The 14,253-nt window shown below is 37.0% G+C and overlaps 1 protein-coding gene across 13 annotated transcripts in view; it reads right to left on the bottom strand.

Moving 5' to 3' along the window:
* LOC124631257 (CAP-Gly domain-containing linker protein 1) overlaps positions 1–14,253 on the bottom strand; it is a 43,352-nt gene that overhangs the window by 21,295 nt on the left and 7,804 nt on the right. For 2 of the 13 annotated variants that reach the window (XM_047165547.1, XM_047165548.1), the window contains exon 1: positions 10,950–11,150. The exons of 10 other annotated variants lie outside the window; for them this stretch is intronic. In XM_047165547.1, the coding sequence (XP_047021503.1) occupies positions 10,950–10,980 (31 nt within the window). In that variant the 5' untranslated portion in view covers positions 10,981–11,150. Of the gene's footprint in view, positions 1–10,949; positions 11,151–14,253 lie in introns of those variants that run through there. One more of the 13 variants, XM_047165549.1, reaches the window with a different exon arrangement.

Raw genomic sequence — 14,253 nt, 5'->3', positions numbered from 1 at the left:
GGGGCGACCTAATCTAGTTATGAATATTCCCCTACTGTGAATCATGTAGGTATAATAGTTGTAATTTTATCAACAATTACCACTTTTATGTCACTTGTCGCTATAGCACTATGTCGATCACCACTTCTATGTCACTCTATTAACAGCTTCGATCAATACTTCTGGATTCATTCGGGATTTAGAGGGAAACTCATCCATCATGCCGACCTTTTCTTACCACAGTATTAAGGGTCTCTTAAATTGATAGATCAATCATACACATCAGTACTCTGTGCCCTTGTACATTGCCAAGTTTGAGGTATACGTGCTAACGTTACTTGTAGAGTTTATTATTTCTTGCAATTTACGGAGTCGAGTAAGGGAAACGGGTTAGCAGTGTTACCACGGCGCTACCGGCAACCGGTCTTTACTGCACTAATGCGATCTTTGAACTCTGCAAGCGATTACTGCGCTGTGATTTCATATCATCGACAACTTTTATCTGATGGAGAAGGGCCTAATGCTGCAAGAGAAACATCAATAGCTTCTTCGTCAAAATGACTTGGACCAGTTTTAAATCTGTTAAATTAAATGTTTTGTTTAAGATATGTCTTCGTTTTCCTCCAAGATTATGGAAAATACTCAATATAATGTAGGTACCTACTGCCGATACAAACATCCGTGCTGCGAATACATCGGTTCGTGAATATGATGTAACTGCTATAATAAGCAACGTCATTATTTATCCATTTTATTAGCATACCTCGGATTACTTGGTAGGCAACGAACTGCGCCGAAAACTTTATTCTACGACATTGGTTTTTGTGGTCAAGTTCAAGTTGACGTTCTCGTGTACAAGATAAAAACAAGCAGATTAGAAATTAAATATTTATTTAATTACGTGAAGTTTTTGTGCCGTTGTATGTACAGTACGTACATAGGTACACATAGTAATCTTGTGACTGGGTACCTAAATAAAACTCAAGGCGAATTGACAATGTGGCAAGTGCTAAATACGAATATAATTCAACTAGCTTGTTATTTGAAAGAAACTGTCCATTCACACTGTGAAACTAGACTATTTTCAAGATCCACCATATAAAAGTTATATACCAGCAACACAAACTAAAACAGGCGAACATATGAAAAAAAAAACAACCGACGATAACGAGGTATTCCTAACCAGGCTAAATTACAAACACTTGAATACCCATTTACTGAAATTTGTTTTATTACATGTTTTGAGTTTACTCGTCAGGTCGGGCCGCAAATTAAAATGTTGTTAGCATCAAATGTTCCAATGTTCCAATTAATCGAGCTATGTGTAGGTATCACACTTTCCCGCCGAATAGGCACTAATTCGTCAATTAAGGACAATTTTGCGGTCCACATGAGAGTCCACTGAGCAATTGATGCAACGAAGCAACAAGCTGTTGCAGGACAGATGCAATTCGGAATGGCAATTACATAGTTTAGTTAATAGGACATGTGAATCTGACGCTCGTTTAAAGATTTCACGTTAATTAAGATACATGAACACATTAATTGTTATCTGCCATGTAGTCTCGAAATTTCAGTAACTTTTCCAACGTACACCTAGCGTAGTAGTCCGAGAGTCGGTTCATTGATGAAATAATGCATTTACTCATGCTTATATCTCACGCACGTTATAATAGCCGCTTGTTGCGTGATGATCGGATATCACTCCGTATTCTTATTTCCTACCTTTCTCTTAGCCAGTGAAACCTTTTGCGTAAAATCATTGCAAATCATGTGACGAACAAAAAATCTGTCAATAATATCATTTTATACGGAAGTGAATTAGATAAAGTTCACTAAACCTTGCAACGAAAATACTCAGTCCGACCGAGTTGGCGTACAGACTGCTGTCGGTATCCCAGCTATGTATAACGCAACGATGAGAAATGGCAATAAGATCGTATATGTAACCATGTCAATAAACACCAATGAATCATCGACCTCATATTTTAAGCAATTAATAGCGGAAAATTATCATAACTGAAATATTTATTGACTGCAAGACATTATGAGAAAAAATTATGGCTGTACAATTATCGATACATGAGTCACCAGCAGGTATGGGGGACATAGTGGGACAATGTTGGTCCTACCATATACTACCAGCAGGCCGCGTATAATCTAGACACACGGCAGTGTGTCCGCCAAGTTCGAGCAAAAAAAGCGACACACCGGCCGTGGGTTATATTACACGAACCATTTCGGGCCAAATTCGACCCCCCTGTAACTCAAAATCTATTTTATTGATGCATATCAAATTTCTAGTATCTGTTGAGACCCCCTCACTTATCTAAAATACAAAATTTCATTAATATACCTATTGTAGGTCTTGAGATATTGACGTCAGAAAATAGCTATTTTTACTATACACTCACTGACTGACTGATTCACTGACTCACTCATCAAAAACCTAGACCACTTCCAATGGTCGTATTGACTTGAAATTTGGCATGGAGGTAGGTCTTTATGTCAAGGTAAAGGGAAAAATCTGAAAATGGCCAAGTGTGAGTCGGTTTCAAAATAATGAAGGTGTTTTATACCCGGTGTAAATTTATACCCCTAAGGAACTAAAACTACTAAATTTATCTATATTTATATAATATATCTTCGAATGGTACAAAGGTTTGTATTTAGTCAAAGTAAAGTAAAAATCTGAAAACGGCCAAGTGTGAATCACTTTCGAAAATAACGAATGTGTAACTTTGATCCACGAACATAATATATGATAACATGTCATGTCAGTCAGTTGGTAAATCTAGTCCATTTTCCACTAGTTAAAAATAGTTGCTTTTTAATGATGTTACTTGGCAAGTTTTAATAGAAAATTAAATACTTGATTCATTGCGTTTAGTAGGTTTATAACGGTGTATGAAAACTTGCCAAGTAACATCATTAAAAAGCAACTATTTTTAACTGAGGTATGTGTATGGAACTTGGTACTTATTCAGATCTCACTTCTTTTATAGGCGAAGCATTCCCATATTATCGAACTTGGCAGTCTTTCACATTTTTGTTTTGGGTGGGTAATAACAAGACGCGTAAACAGAAAGACGTGATCCGCCAATTTGTATTCACTGGCAAATGACAATAAAGACCGCTCCTACCTTATACGGTATATTTTTGAACCGAAAGCAGTATTTCGCGAATTAAAAGAGGACTCTACATCTGACCAAAATAACAGATAAGTTATGTCACTCAACGCACTGATGTTTATTACCACCCGAAACTTTTCCACGATTTATTAACCATTGTTTTAATTTTGGTAATTGGCAACGATGGAGATGACGATATCAATAAAATCGAAGCAGGTATTCGCGATATCTGTCGTAAGATAATAGACTCGTGGTCGAATCAAATCAAAGTGGGTCAACTAACAGATAGCATAGATATAGAATAAATTGAATGTAAATCTAGTGTTTACATAGAATGCGACTGTCACGGTTGATTAGCTTAAACGGAACGTGGCTCGTTTAGACTTATCTATTTAATAGATCAACATAGCCATTACAAATAATTAAGTTCTATTACAATGAATAATGTAGTATTAAAGATTGATAGAGCCCGCCGCCGATAGGATTCCTATAATAGGAGCGCGTATGGAATGAAATTCGATCGGCAATCAGGACACGTTCGCTCCCGCTACTATAATGGCGAGTAATGAGCCGCACCAACACCACACCTGGCATGCTAATTATGCATCGTCACTTACGCTAAATGATGATAATTAATCCGAAAGAAGAAGTAAGTGGAGTGTAGCAAGGCATACCAATCCGGCAGTGAAGATCGAGCCTTTCGCTCCATACGAAAACTCATAAATACGGGAAAGTTGTACTTGAGAATCGGTTTAAATCATTATGTGGTTTCACCAAATCATTTTTGCTCCAGATTCGAACTGGAAGATATCAATTGGTAATGAAATAGCTGAAACAGCACGCTTTGGTGTCGAACAGCAATATTCAGAAGAGCTTTTTTATATGACAATGGCGACTTTGAAGTGAACTTGTGAATCGGGGAAGGTATTATAGAATATATTCGTAGAAGGTTCCAAATTTTGTTTGCGTATAGTGTCCCCCTATTCACAACATTTATATGTTGCCGTCGGAAAAATAAGAATAAGGAAAAACAACTATGTATAAATAAACTGGTTATCATTGACAAAATTCAAAACTATTCACCGACCTAAGAATATATAATATTATGGAATTTGCAAATATAGTCAATGTAACGGTAAAGATGTTGTCAAAACCAAACGTGACCAAAGGTTTGGAATTCAAATACTGACAGGATTGCCCAAAATAACTCTTTCGCAGCTATTTTACATTATTTAAAGTCAAAGTGCTTTAAATCAGAAGCTGTGATGCAGATTTAATACATTGAATGCGGATACCGTTTGAAACCTTTAATAGTATTATTACGCTTGATATCTGTAGTGTAGCTGGCATTGGCACTACAAGAAGCGAAACAGTTAGGTGTGGGCCTAGTCACGAAGTTCTCACGGCTGCAGATATGCCGATGCCTATCTCGGCCCATGATAAATGCATCAAATAACTCTAAGCTTGCAGGGCGTGGAAATTACTGAAATTATCTTTGCTTACTGTGCTGTACGCTAGATAACCTATCCATTAAGGCAGCAATATTAAGGTTTGGATAGCACGCGATGCCATACATACCTAACACTTTGGATTTATGATCAACTTATCATAGCTAAGGCTACTAATTAACACACAAGTGCTAACAACTACTATTTTGGTAACTATGCAAAACAATCGCCCGCGTGATAATTTTCAAACCACGCTTGATGGCATGATGATGACATCAACTTTGTATGCATAAGTTTGTTTCGCCGGAGAAGATTCTGGGGCAAACCCTTTATCCGTGGCTAAAGGATCGTTAGCAAATGTGTACTGCAGGTAAACAAGGTGAATCATCGGTGTTACATGCTCGAGGTATGGATACATGGAATTGAAACCTCGGTTGCCACCTGTTTATACAAACTAGCACAAGTTACGTGTCAAGTAGAGAATTATTATGGTGCAAAATCTATATTATCTTTATAAACATTAATGGCAAAGATTTCCTTTAAGAAAACCACGATAGAAAATTGGAATTTCCAAGCACTCTGTACATACCTTGAACTTGAGTTCGCCTCAAACAGTGCTGACGTAAGTGCTTTGTCAATAGAGCAATTTACACTGTCGTGTCTACATAAGTTCTGCCGCCTACACTATGAATAGATAATAGATTACAAAAATCATCATACCCAAGCTAACACCTGTCTATGATAATTACAAATTGTATTGGCTATGTTTAAGTAAAATAAGTGGAGTTGTGACACATAGACATTATTAATTAGATGTAAATTGTATCAACTTAAGTTAATTTAAGCATAAATATTTAAATTTTATCTATTCATTATTGATAGGAAAGTAGCTACTGGTCCAAATTATAGAGATTGGATGAACCGATCTTACTGTTTATGATAAAGACCAAAAAGTTCGTACTAGACGACCATTAGTGTACTAGAATATAATTAATGAAAAATGATTAAAATAATAATGGAGGAACTATGTACAATGCACGCTCCGATACGGTCGATAAGAAATTCATATATTTGGTTCAATATTGACAATAAGTTAAGGGGGCGTATTGTCCTACCTATAAATGGCTTATAATTCGTGCTAAGGTAAACTTGTGTGCTAAACGTCGATGGAATATTTAACATGACGCCTCTGCTTCTTTTAAAACCAGATTGTAGAGAAATGTTTGTACAGAATCTTCTACAAACGATGCCCTTTTTCGAATTAGACTATAAGTATACGAAACTTTGCACGATTCATTATTTAGCTAGCACAAAGAAGGCACGTATTAATACTTGTCACCAAGTCATTACAACCAATGCAACCTTGAAGAATAAAAATTACAATTACCATTTTAATACTGCTTGCACTGCGTCATGTATTACTAATATTCTCATTAATGGTTCTTCACGTAACGCCTAAACCACAATATATTTATTGTTTTTGTGCTACAAATAGACACAACGTAAAGCTGAATGGGTTACGATTCGTGTTCACGACAGTTGGACCGTTAAGTCTGTCCTTTAGTCGTCTGGCTGATTAATTAAACATAGTGTGTATCGTAGGTACAGTACAGACCTATCGCCTGTAATTCTGCTAAAAATACTTAAATACTAGTGCCAGTTTTCAATATACTCCGACTCCGACCCTGACACGTTCAAAACTACATATTTTATTAGAAGTGTCAAGGGTAGTGAAGTTTAACTATAATACATATTTCATTTCTACATTGGATACTGTAGAGGAGAAACCTGAAATCATCTAGACCTGAAATAGATTTAAATCAATCTTATCCCAAAGCCAATTTCCTAAGCTAGATGTCACCTAAACAATCCCTAGATAAGAATATCGGCCCATGAGCAATGAATCATGGGGATAAAGACGGAAGAGCAATAAATCAGCGTAGATAAAGTGCTCCAGTTTGTAGCTATTAGGTTATCGGTTGTTAAGCAAAACTTATGACTCGTTAAGACGAGAAAGCTAACGCAATTGGAAAGCTCTGGGCTTACTAAAATATGAATTAGACTGTTCAGTAAACGTTTAGTATAGTTCTCAATAGATGAATGCAATTGCACGAATATTCAGAAGAACAGAGGAAATCCCAGTAAAGTATTCGGGATAGTCTAGACAAGCAGGCGCCGATACCGTCAGCTATAAATAACCCGAACGTCTCCGACCTACTCTATAAAAGTGCTATACTGTAAAGCATTATCTAGAAATGTAGAGTCATATTTGGCTGAACTCCAGATCTAACCACTATTTAAAACAGATCAAGAACTTCCCCAATATTTGGTAGCTCAATTAAAGTTATCTTGGCAAGCTCGTTCGGTGACAAAGACCTGCGAATTTACGTAAAATTTTAGCCATTAGTAGCCCTTCACAAGCTGGTTGTTCCACAAGTATTCTCTAAAATAGTGTACACTAGCGAGTATACATGACATATCTATGATCTCAGCCTTTACGTATTTAATTGTACTGCGCAAAAACATGCTTTGCTATGTTGTTTAGACTTCAGTAAAGCGATTAATTTCAACCGCCTTCTTTCAACTCAAGTTCTTATTTATTGTCAAGTGATTAAGTTTATTTTAAAATAAGGTCTTGCGTGATTGGTTAAAAAAAGAAACCATTTCATGAAACTTTAAATACAGACAAAACGAACCTAAACGTATTTTTAATTATTATACGAAGAAATACTGGAAGTTCATAATTAATTCAATTTCCTCAGTAACAGTTTCGTGCTAACAACTTTACCAATGAATCGAAGTCCGAGGAAATTTCGTAACAACATTTACAGCACAACAGTAATAAAAATTGGCTGACTAAGTAGTGTTTCTTAATAATATCAAGTGGCGCCGCTGACAGCAAAAAAACTGGTCAAGTGATTGACGAGCGCTCCGAGAGAGGTAATTTAAAATAATGAACATTAAATTACGTCAAAAGATGTAGCCCCAGACCCATACAAAGCCACGTGAGATGCATCCCGTCACAAACAATAAGGCCTATCCGTCCACATGGTTATGGTAACGATAGCTAAGCAAAAACGGGATATCCTGTCGTATCTTTAGCAACATAGATTTAGATGGAGGACATAGTCCCGTAACTAGTATTACGCGATATCCTAAACCAAACGATGATATAACGAGAGCAGGCAATTATTCATTATTTGCGGCATAGTGGAGGCGTGTTACCTCCGTTTGCGATTAAGCATACATCTCAATTTCATAATAAAAATATCATGTAAGACAAGCCGCTGAGTGTCGATTGATTACCGAGACATGTTTGGCTCGGTCTGATACGCTTGAGAAGCATCGCTATCGAGGCGAAATTGAATCCATGGTTCAAGGCAGCACCTGGACAGGTTGATTTATAGCGAAGCGACGACAAAAACAATACATTGAAGGATTAAATGTTGAATACAAAATAAGGAAAATATCAGCAGCCTCGAACATTCGAGTACCTACTTGGATGCAAGACGATGATACGTCTATTCGCTATGCAAGGAAATCACGCAAAGTGCAGGTCACACCTGTTCCGCAGTTTCGCCACGGTTGACCGACAACAATGCTAGCTACGTAATTGAGCGATTCTGTCTCGAAGAGCACATCTCCGATAAGGATAAGAGACAGGATGTTGACAGGGCAGGTACTTCATTTACCTTAACGCAAGCTGACATGTTATCGTCGCAAACACATGGGACGTGACCAGCGCACCGAAAATGGGACACGCGAAATGAGGAAGATTCTTGGAAAGATCAAACTACTATGATGGGAATAACAAGACAAGTACAATAATAAGAATGTTAGTATTCAGCAAGATATCTTTACGATAAATCATTATTATTATGGTAGAACATGTATGTTACTTTTCTAGCTTGGATCACTGTAGAATAACAAATACTGCGAACTAATTAACATTGATTATACACATACTCATATTGTATCTTTAGTATTTTAGTTCGTTAAGGTTCTACATATGTGCCCTTGAATTGTACTTAGAAACATTTTTATGGCACTGCTTGTTACTAATGTTCTAATGACCAATAACCACTTTGATTGAATGGTAAGGTACAGCTCGTTTCATTAGGCGAGGGAAATGACGTGTCGCTATGGAACAGAAAATGATAAAGAAAACAATATTATTACGTAACTATTAACAAGGTTGTCCTGTAATAGATATACTGAACACGATGAATAGAGTACACAGCATTTTGCAGGTTTTTGCTTTGAATTAGGTTAACAAAAGAGGAGCATGACAACTGATATTTTTTTGTAGAATGAGAAGTAATTTATAAAATAAAACACGTAACAAACACGATATTAACATATCCTTTTTCCTGTCCTGAAACAATTGAATAATTTAGACAACAAAGTCATCGTAGAACTAGGTTGATGCTGTTGAACAGGGTTACAGCGACAACGATCCGTAGATATGATTTGTATGTGGCCCCGGCGAGGCCAGGATGCAAGTATGGTTTGCGATGTGGCATGTCAACTAGTTAACCAAACAAGGTTAAGTGCGTGCGACACTGCAATAGTAAAATCATTAAGTGACTAACAAGTATAAGTGCATCGGACCAGCGGTCATGGTAAACGTCTAACAATAAAAGCACGCTTGGGAAAATTTATGCCGACCACCAACATTGATTCAATGAATGGTAACGCATGCATTATAATGCGTGTGTTTGCATTTGCATTATTTTTGTCGCAGCGAAAAAACAAAATTACTTAGCTAGTCACAGACAACAAAATAACTGAGCAAGAAACAGTTGCTCGAGTTAAAAATGCAAATTGTTTAAGAAGTTTTCTAGCCAGTATTTCACAGCTACACAGGGAGGTCGCAAGGGCAAACACTGGGGGGAGGTGGAGGGAGGCGTACTACACGGACACGCCTTTAAACCCCACTGTTAATGCCCAAAAATATTTCAGCTATTACGCAATGACATTAACTACGTTCTATCATGTAACTAGAGCTAAGGATACTCATTAGGCAAATGATCACCTCAAAATTCTAGACTAAGTATCTCATTACTTGACGCCTGCTGAAAATCATCCCCTTACGTATGAATAAAACATTTTTAGTACAAAACCAGACTATCGTCTAAATCACGACCACAATTTACATATTGCCATCATAATATTCAAAACATTGAGCAACATTAGATTGGAATTTTGAAGTTTATAAGAAAGCTTCTGCTAATGGAATCAGAAGAAAACAAATACATACAAGATATTATAAACGTTTCACTTAAAAACAAGGCGAGGGTCCTAGAGAAATCGAGAAAGTTGACAACAATTTGAGAGTCATATCAGTAATAAAGACGTCTATAAACAGCGACAACAAGCATGCAAATGCCAACATTAGCACTATTTTTGGAGTCGATTCTCTAAATTTGTGCAAAAGCCTCAATATGCCACCAGAACCTACGTGTAAGAACAGTAGTTATAATAACAGCTACGTGACAAGTAATCTATGAGATCATGTTGAAGTCACGAGCCTGTTTCAATCTGAATATGAAAACCACATTGTTTTGACTGTAACGTTGTATTCCTGACACTTGTTTGGATTCTAAAATCCACGTCTAGACGTCACTGTTACCACAAATTCGATCATGTTTGTATACAAAGTAATCGATGAAGGAGCTGCAATTGTTTTAATGCTATGCCTTTCTTTTATGTTTATTCTAGATTCAGGTTTGTTTGATTTTTTTAATTATAATAAAGCGTTTTCCGGAGACTAGTTACAATTTTTTCTAATCGATGGGTGATAGCGTGTTTGATTAACCTTCCAATTCAAAAAAAATCATAGCTAAATGTGTGGATGTCGATACTGAAAGGCCATGAACCAAAAGGGTCTTCCTTCAACAACTAACAGATTTGAAACACAATTCTGAATAGTCTATTTACTATGTTTCTTGCACTTAGCACCTTCTCATTAGCGTGCGGACAGTTCACGATTCTAACATAACAACTTACGAGCGTACAAGGAATTTGAAATTGCATAAAATTAATGCGCACATCGCATCGTTAAAATATTTACATGGATCACGGACTTAATTAAAATTGCTTATTATCAGACAAAACCATTTAAGGCATTTATGAGAAGTGCCATTATGATATCAAGTTAAAAATAATATTGTATGAGCCTGAAACTTAATACGTGGATGATATTATTGATTCAGTTACCTATCATCAAACAGGTTGTCATTAAAAATCATAACAAAAATATCCACTATATTTGTACAACAAAGTGTCAAATATAAAAGTGGTTTTATGGGAATATTATGTAAGTTGCCGAACTTTTAGCCTATGTTCGCCTAGCTCTAATCATGGTAAGGTAACTGAAGACTAGACTCACCCGAAAAGCTAATTTTCGTTTCAACGGGCATCTTCGTTCCACAATGCTGTATAAAATCTTGAAGAAGTTAGGGTGTCCTGGTTGGAACACGGGAGAGAAGCGATAGCGATTGTAAGTTTGGCGATCCTGCGCGTTGCAGATGCGCGGCCGTAGTGTTCACACGCGTCGGGGTCGGTCGTCGAGCGTGCACTGTCGGCCGGCGCCAGCCTACGCCGCGCGCCGCCCGCCGCCCTCGCTCATACCTATCTCTACGTTACATTGTTTTTGTTTTCCCGGCGCGCACCCGCCACCCCTAGGCCCGGACGGACGCGTTAAATACTAAATTCATAACATTACCTTTGCTATTCCGGGTAATTGTAGCGGCTAAGTAATGCTTGGAACTGGTTGGATTAATCCTTATTGGAAAGGAATGGAGACTGAAAGTATTGATCGAATAAAATTTTATCAGGTATGCCTGTTTCGCACATCTTAAGGTCATGTTTAAAAAACAGGAAAACACGTGTAACTGTTACTTTTCGAGGTTTTTCTGCACAGGATTTTTTCTACTCAATTCGTAGGTACTTATTTTAGGGAGGCATTTAAGCAGTTTAGAACCTAAGATATTTTTGTAATAAAATATTTTGGGTTTCTCTACTTGATTCACACAGGACACTTCAGTCTCATTTAGAATTTTCTGTACATCTCGCGTCTGCTTTATGAAGTGTTGAGTACCTAGTTAAAAATAATTTTAAAACGATATCTACTACATTAAATGTTAAACTGTATATTGATTAGTACTTACTCATTTTAATCTACTGCTGGCTAAAAAGGAAAAACGTGAATGTGTTCTTTATTTTCTTTGTAGAGCAAAGTAGCACTTATCTGTTACTCGTTTACTTTATCCACATATGGACATGGGCAAATGTAATAAAAGGAACAATGAAATTATTTGTCTTTTCTATAAATAGTGATAAGATAACGCGCGTATCACTAAGGTACGATAAGACGTGCGTGCTGCGAATTCTTACTCATTGCCCATCTGCTACGCACTGGAACAGGGATACACTATACAAACAGTGTCACTTGACATCTTTGTTACATTCTCCTCTAATAGATTACCGTTACTAAGAAATTGAAGGAGATAGATGTGACGATCCTATTAAACTTAACGGCCATCGTGGCAGTAATGTACATGAAGGTTGAACGAGCCACGATTTCTAATAGGTCAAAGAAAGCGAGCGACTGGAGGTCAAATGCTTCACTCATGTCACCGCATCCCCATGCTTAGGCTTTTGTGGTTGCAAGACACCTGCCTGAAGAGACAATTGATTGTGACTACTCAGAAAACAACCAGCCTTTCACTTCACTGGTTCACTAGCCTGTAAGTAACCTAACATTAAAATAATTTACATTCGAAGTTAGACAAAACGGAGGAACCATAAAATAAGAATTATGGTACGGTCATGTTTTAGAACGGTCAGTAAGCTTATGCAACACCAAGTAGACAATAAAGTTCCTTTCACCATAGTTTGACTGAGAATTCCAATCATACAGTACTCTATAATTGGTTATGGTTTTTTTTCCATATCCAACTAATATCTGGTAGATTTCATCCAAGAGTAATAAAAATTGCAGCAATCTGAAACGTGAATGACCGTTTATGAGTCGCGGGAAGGTCAATTTATTGCAAAAACCAAATTGATATTTATAAAAGGAAGTTAGCGATTTTATCCCACGTCCCGCAGGCACGAACTGACGTGAGACGGCGCTGACTCAGGCTTTAGGAGGCCGAGCTATTCGCCCCTTGAGGCACGCCGGAACTTTTGAGTTATCTGCGCAAACTTAGCAACGTCTTTCGACACACTTTGACATGCCATGAAATTTTTATCTTTATCAGTTTATGACGCCTAATAAATATGATTTGATCACCGCATTCGTGTTTTATGAGATTGTGTATATTTATTACGCTAATAAAGGGTTTCGATCGCTTGCTTGCATATCGTGTACGACAAATTTAATGGGCTAAACCAGACATTTTTGTAGACGTTCAACGAACTGCATGGTTACAACATAACGTTTTAATGTTAACTCGCCAACTAATGAACGCACGATATCTGACAAAAACAGAAAACACGATAAAAACTATCGAATGACGTATGAGACTAATGTATAATTCAAAATGTGCACTTGCGTTCAGCGCGAAATATTTAACAGAGCCGAAGTATTTATTATGTATGAGTGAAGTAAGACAGTAAATATTGTGTGGTTAATTATTGACTTTAAACAGAGGGCTTTGACCGATAGATTGGAATCCGAACAATCCGCAAGCTATGGCTCATGGACCGAGTTTACAGCGGAAGGCACGTAGCACTCGTGTTCCTTGCCCTGTGAGGATTAATTTATAACCCGGTGTTGAACTACGTCGGCATAACTAACTGCAAAAAGGAAGCCGACTGCTAAAGAGATGGTAAACATCACGTACCGCATATAGTTTGTCTTCAATAGTTATTTGTTATACAAGAGTGCAAAGTTGCTTTTTAACCGCGGGCTCAATTTTGATGACCGAGCAAGCGAAGGATTCTAAAATTGAAACACGAGCGTAGCGAGTGTTTCAATAATTAGAATCCTGAGCGATAGCGAGGGAATCAAAAGAGCACAAGGTGAAAAATCTTTGCACTCGAGTGCAACACGTAACTTTTCATCCCACCTCATCGAGGAAATTACTAAATGCAAAAAAAAAAACAAAATGGCGCGCACATATGAGTTAAAAATTAAAAAGAAGTACCTATTAAAGTTCATTTATTTGAAAACTCAGTTTAAAAATGAAACGAGGTTAAAAATCTGTGTAAAAACAGTAATAAAAAATACTTAATTAATTGAATAATTATTTTAAGCAGTATTTTATTTGTTTAATATGGATTTGTTTAAAAAGTCTTATCAAGATAGTCACAAATGGAGTATTGCACTCGATGTTCTAAATTCAAATCACTTTGCCGCTCTCGAGGATAAAAACGGCTTTTGCGCTCAGATATCAAAGGGTAAAACTACTCTTTCCGAGATGGTGGGATGAAAAATAATTTATTGTCCCACAAATATAGTCTGCCCTAGATTAACACAAGCATTGCATAATTTCTATATCCTCGACAAAGTTCCACATGCAATGCCTTTCTGGAAATCTAGAGTTAATTAATAGTTTCTCTTCGTACAGACAGTGTCTGAGAATTTATTGGCAGGCGCCGATGAAAAGTTTAAAGTGTCGCATTACCGTGGGACTGTTTGTACATTAAATTAGTTTTGGCAAGTCGTGCATTGAAGTATAACCTCC

Source organism: Helicoverpa zea, chromosome 6 (assembly GCF_022581195.2).
Source record: "Helicoverpa zea isolate HzStark_Cry1AcR chromosome 6, ilHelZeax1.1, whole genome shotgun sequence".
In the NCBI taxonomy this organism is placed as follows: domain Eukaryota; kingdom Metazoa; phylum Arthropoda; class Insecta; order Lepidoptera; family Noctuidae; genus Helicoverpa; species Helicoverpa zea.
Note: the sequence above shows the minus strand (reverse complement) of the source record. Positions and strands in the feature narration are given on the sequence as shown.